General features: G+C 50.5%; 1 protein-coding gene across 1 annotated transcript; it reads right to left on the reverse strand.

Annotated features, from left to right (window-relative positions):
* Positions 1-208: 208 nt before the first annotated feature.
* EsH8_II_001484 (uncharacterized protein) lies at positions 209-2587 on the reverse strand (the record flags this gene model as incomplete). The annotated part of the gene is made up of 2 exons (XM_083264782.1): positions 209-1617; positions 1675-2587. 2 exons carry the CDS (start codon positions 2585-2587, stop codon positions 209-211), a joined length of 2322 nt encoding a protein of 773 aa, XP_083122104.1.
* Positions 2588-5079: the final 2492 nt, after the last annotated feature.

Here is a 5079-nt window from a genome sequence, read left to right on the forward strand (position 1 = left end):
GGATTTTACCTAATTTACTATCAGCTACTGCTGTTCTCTTTCAGAACCATAGTGGCATTCAATACATAAGGGATTACTATTATTGCTTATAACGTTATCCTTGGGGCCATCCAAAAAGTGAGACGTTCATGCTAGGTACGACCGAATTTCCATGTTTTCGCTGCTACGACCTCACCTGTCAGCGCAACAGCCTTTGGCTACCAAACAGTCATTCTGGAACAATCGTGCTTTTCCAACCATGTTCCTGAAGAATCGAGCACGCCGCTGCGTCTTCTAGCAAGCCCAGACGCTCCAGACCCGGAGGGAGAGGCTGGCCTCCAACTCTCCGAGCAATTACCTGAGCCGTTATGTCCAACTCTCTCTCCACATCTGAGGGATCGACGTTGGTCTCGGTGGCCCTCAGGAACCCGATCAAATCGCATACCTCAAGGTCGCCTGGCGCAAGAGCGTCATTTTGTCGAGCGCTATCGTCATTGCATGTTGGTCCACCACGCCGGGCCGCGCGGACGAATGCGTAGCGAAGATACCGCGCCGCATCCATGTGACCCATGAGTCTTGCCTGCACCGCCCGCGCGTTCCGCGGCTTTTCGTCTTCGGGGGCGGTATAGCGCTCGCTCGAGACTAGAATAGTCCAAGCAGATGCATCGATCATCCTGGGAATGGACGACAAACGTCCACCATTCGTCGTGTCATCCGTCGCGAGGGCACGGCCAGCCGTTCGCGAAGCAACCTCGGACAGTATGGGCGATATCTCGGCCCCGGGAGAGAATTCTTTGAGGGAAGGCGGGGCACGAGAGAAGGAAAAGAGGTGCTCGTCGACGCCAAAGAAGAAGCCGCGCAAATAGTTGAGTAGCCCGGTGGCGGCACGTTCGGGTCTGAGGAGCCCGTCGCCGAGGTAGAAGCAGTCGGTCGTCCACTCTCCGTTTGAAGAGCCGGGGTCGTCATCGCCTTGTGATTGGTGTCGTACAAACATCTGCTGGACGGGGTATGCTTCGGGAACCACCGCATGGTGGGCATCAGGAAGCAACCAAAGTCTCTTCATGAGGGGCGACGAGTATGAGCACGTGAACGTAAGCGTCTTTGACTGCAGTAGCGATGCGTGTGCAGGACTGGATGACACGCCGAGATAGAGCCGTTTAGTTGCCTCGTCGTCGGTTCGCTTAGGGTATTGTAGGAACGACACATTTTCCAAAGCATCCATGTGAGCCATGGTTGTCAGCAACGTGCCTGGGTCGTCCTGAAATTGGTCAACGCAAAGGCTGAGAGAACGGACTCCCTCGAGGTCCGAGGACTGTAACGCGACGGCGACATTCTCATAGGAGAGGCTCTTGAAGGCTGTCCAGTCGAGGTCCCGCTGACCGACGTAGGCAAGACCGAGAAGCTGTCCGGAAGCAATGGTCGGTCCCAAGCAGTCTGGATTGTCTTGGATGTGTTGCTTCAGAGTTTCTCGGAATCCGGGCAAGAGGAGAGGGACTTCGAAAATGGACATGTCGTACTGTTCTATACCATGGACATCTCTGACGAGACTTCTAACGGCTTGGTGGTGCAGCGTGTTGGGTAAAGATTGCTGTTGTTGCTGATGGATTGCCGTCACGACACTGCTGCGAGGCCAAACATCTGCAGCCTCGTCAGCAAGAATTCATCCACGAAAAGCGGCCCTGCCACTCGGCTTACAGTCCATGGCGCTGGGTTCTATGAGTGGCTTGGTCTCTAACAGCCTGGTAGTCTGGGCCCAGTCCCCAAAGTAGCGGTCGTAGTTGAATTTGTCCATGTACTTTACGGCCGACAGTGGCTCGCGGGGCCGACTCTCTTCTGTCTTGAGAACAGGATCGTCCTCCGGCGGCCGGTCTTCGACGGCGTCCCAACCGGACCACGGAGGCCGCGAAACCGTTGCCCATTCTGAGATTTCAAAGGCCACTATGCCGTATCGTATACGGGTCAGATCCGAGATGTTAATCACTGCCATGCCGTGTTTCACACTTTCGTCGTTGAAAGCCGTACACAGAGGCCGAATGTGCATGCGCAAAGCCGCGTTTCTGCAAGTATCATGGCCGAGACCGAGCAGTAAGCTTGTCAGGATGAAGGGGAACTCTGGAATTGCTGAATCAGAAGTCGCATACGAGCCTGCGTCGGCCGAGTCGGCCACGTCTGATGAATCAATATCAGACGGCATTTCGTCAAACATGGAGTCCATATTTCCAAAGGTGAAGGGATCTTCCGGATCCCCCTCTCTCTGGGCAGGCCTTTGGTAGGCCATGTGGGGACAGACCACCTCGCTGAGGTTAGACGTTGGCTCGGGCAGGTCGATCCGCTCTCCGAGGGAAGTCTCCTTTCTGTAAAAGCTGCTGGCTAGGCCAAGTTCTGCCTCGATGGCGGCGCGGTTTGCGTGGGAAGCAAGCACGTTCATGACCTGCAGACAATCTTTTAGAACATGTCCGTCGCGGAATCTCGCCTCGCTCGAGCCCTCGCTCGAAACGATGGCCAGCGGTAGGTGGTGACCTGTAGGCTCGAAACGGGCAACGACAAAGTAAGTGAAAGATTCAGGCCCTCTGGTGGAAATAGCACGGAAGTATGTCTCCCCGGACATTTTTAGGATGTGTTTTCTTTTCGTCTGTGAGACAAGATTAACTGGTTGACAAGGCGTAAGAATAAAAAAGAATGAAGCTGTTGTTGCTTAATTTTGAGGAGAAGAAAAAGAAGAGAAACTGGCCAAGCTGGTTGGGCGGAATGTCAGCTGCATGATAACAACTGGAACACGTGACCCGACGGCACAGTCGAGCTCCCAAGCGGCCAACAACAATCGATGTAAGTTTTTGCTTGCACAGATAATACAAGTTTATCAAGTAACATTAATAACAATTCTTTCAATTCTCCTTAGGAGGAAAGGAAGAATTAACCTAGTCTGACTTTAAGTAGCCTTAGGTAAGGAATATATTGCTAGGAGACACTGTATGTGGGGCACAGACCCCTCAAAGAGTAAAAGGGATTGTCTAAAAATTATCTGTTATAAAATTTATAACGTTTGTGATTTTATATAGTTTTACTGCGTTTAATCTTGTAAAATTATCTCTATCTACCCTTGTTGTAGATATGGACATGAGAGTTAGTCTCAGTATGCCTTGTCAACATATTCCATCTCACTGCATGAATTCCTACTGTTCCAAGCACGACCAAGGCAAAGTCGTATTGTTGCTATCATAAAAGGATCCAGAGTCTTTCCTTGGCTTGCAGATATCGAACAGCCTGAGCGTCCAAGACGAGAGAAAAATCCCTCAGCAGGATCAAAATGCTTGATTTTTCCATTTCCTCGAGGCTGATAGGATAGTGCCAAGTCAAGTCACGGAGGCGGATTCATTGGCGCGAAAATCTCATGGCCTGATCGGAAGGCTTTTAGTGTTATATGGGTGGGGTTTACAGTTCTAACATCTGTCTGGAAACCAGACGGGGAATGAATCTAGTGTGCATAGTTCTGAACGGAACCGACCTTTGTGTAGAGTATCAATCATATCACAATCCACACAGGGTAACAACGTATTGCTGACTGCTGCGGTGCCTAAGCCGTGATAAGCTTAGCTTCATGGCTCAACTCGCATGAATGTGGAGTACGGCTACTTAGCCGCAGCACCAGCACTTTCTCACATATTACTCAACTGTAATCCTAGCCTTAACATTAACTAGCTCTGAACCAAGCCCTAAACTTTAGCCCAACGTAGCTTTCTGTTTCTTCTCATATTCTAATTAACCATTTCTTCTTAATTATCCTAGTCTTTAGAGACTGTATTTGGTGATTTGAATGAGCTTGGAAGGTGGAAGTGTCAGTGCACTTTTTACTGGGCGAAAGCTGTGCCTATGTGAGAGCACTTACCAGAAGTAGTTAGATACTCTTTGCAGTAGACTTGGCGGGACACAAACAATAAAATTAACATATTCTCACCTTCTGGATCTGGTTAACCTTGATGCATATAATAATGTTTAAAACCAGGGTTGGACCACTTAATAGTGGATGGTCATTGCGCCCGAGCGCTGCAACCCCCATGTGCGATGTAGGATTAGGCAGCTTAGAAGACTGCTCCATTATACCAAAAAGGCAACCAGCTTGAAGCGGGCATGTCTGCGAAATATATCTCTGCTCACTTGGTGCTTGCGGATTTATCCCGATCTTCAGACAACCTTCAACTGCCAGGCCAAGTACATGGGAAAAGAACCCATCGTGTTATCTCATGCCGAGTTAACGATCTTGATCAAGGTACCGCTGGGCTCATACCCCGCGGCCGTTATGCAGCAGTGCTGTAGGCAGGATGCGTGAGGTTGGCCTGGACAGCCAATGAGCCGCCCTCGGATAGGCAGCCGATGATGGAAGCGGCGCGGGTCGAGCCGGTGCCGCCGTCGATGGTGTTGGCAATGTCCTCGGAAAGAACGGACGAATCGATGGTGTTGTCGGAATGAAAATTATGATGACAAATTTAGTTTGGTAGATGGGAATGGTTGCGATCGAGTGGGTTGTTCTTCTGGTAGAAGCTGGAGCGCTGTAAGTAAAGACTGCACCTGGAGGCCCCTTGGCTTATATTATGATCTGCTACGATGGCTGTGGCTTACCTTTCTCGCATCATACGCAGGCTTTGAAAGTTATCCGGGAGCGTTCATACGATGAACCTTTGGAGTTGCCGAAACTCGCATACTATGCGAACGGCTATCCTATCTTGGCTGGAAAAACGCATCCTGCGCTTCAATCTGCCTTACCCGCCCATGTAACCGTGTTCCTGCATTCTCATGTTGCAGCCGAATGTGCCAAGGCGTCATGAATCCTTGGATTCATCCGCGTGATTATCACGAGGTGGATTCCATGACTATTGGGCGAAGTCAAAGTGCAAGTGCAAGGCGAAACATCACGAGGGCGAATCCTCAAAATCCTACGCAGCCTCGCCGCACTTATGCAGTCGAGATGTGTGGGTAAAAGGACGACAGCATGCCACTCCCCGCTCACAAAAGGAATAGTACCCTGTAGAAAAGTACAAGTATGGCAGCTGCTTCTTTGCAATACCCAGTGACAAGGGTTTTGCTTACCACGGGCATAGAACA

Source organism: Colletotrichum jinshuiense, chromosome 2 (assembly GCF_051148585.1).
Source record: "Colletotrichum jinshuiense chromosome 2, complete sequence".
Classification (NCBI taxonomy): Eukaryota; Fungi; Ascomycota; class Sordariomycetes; order Glomerellales; family Glomerellaceae; genus Colletotrichum; species Colletotrichum jinshuiense.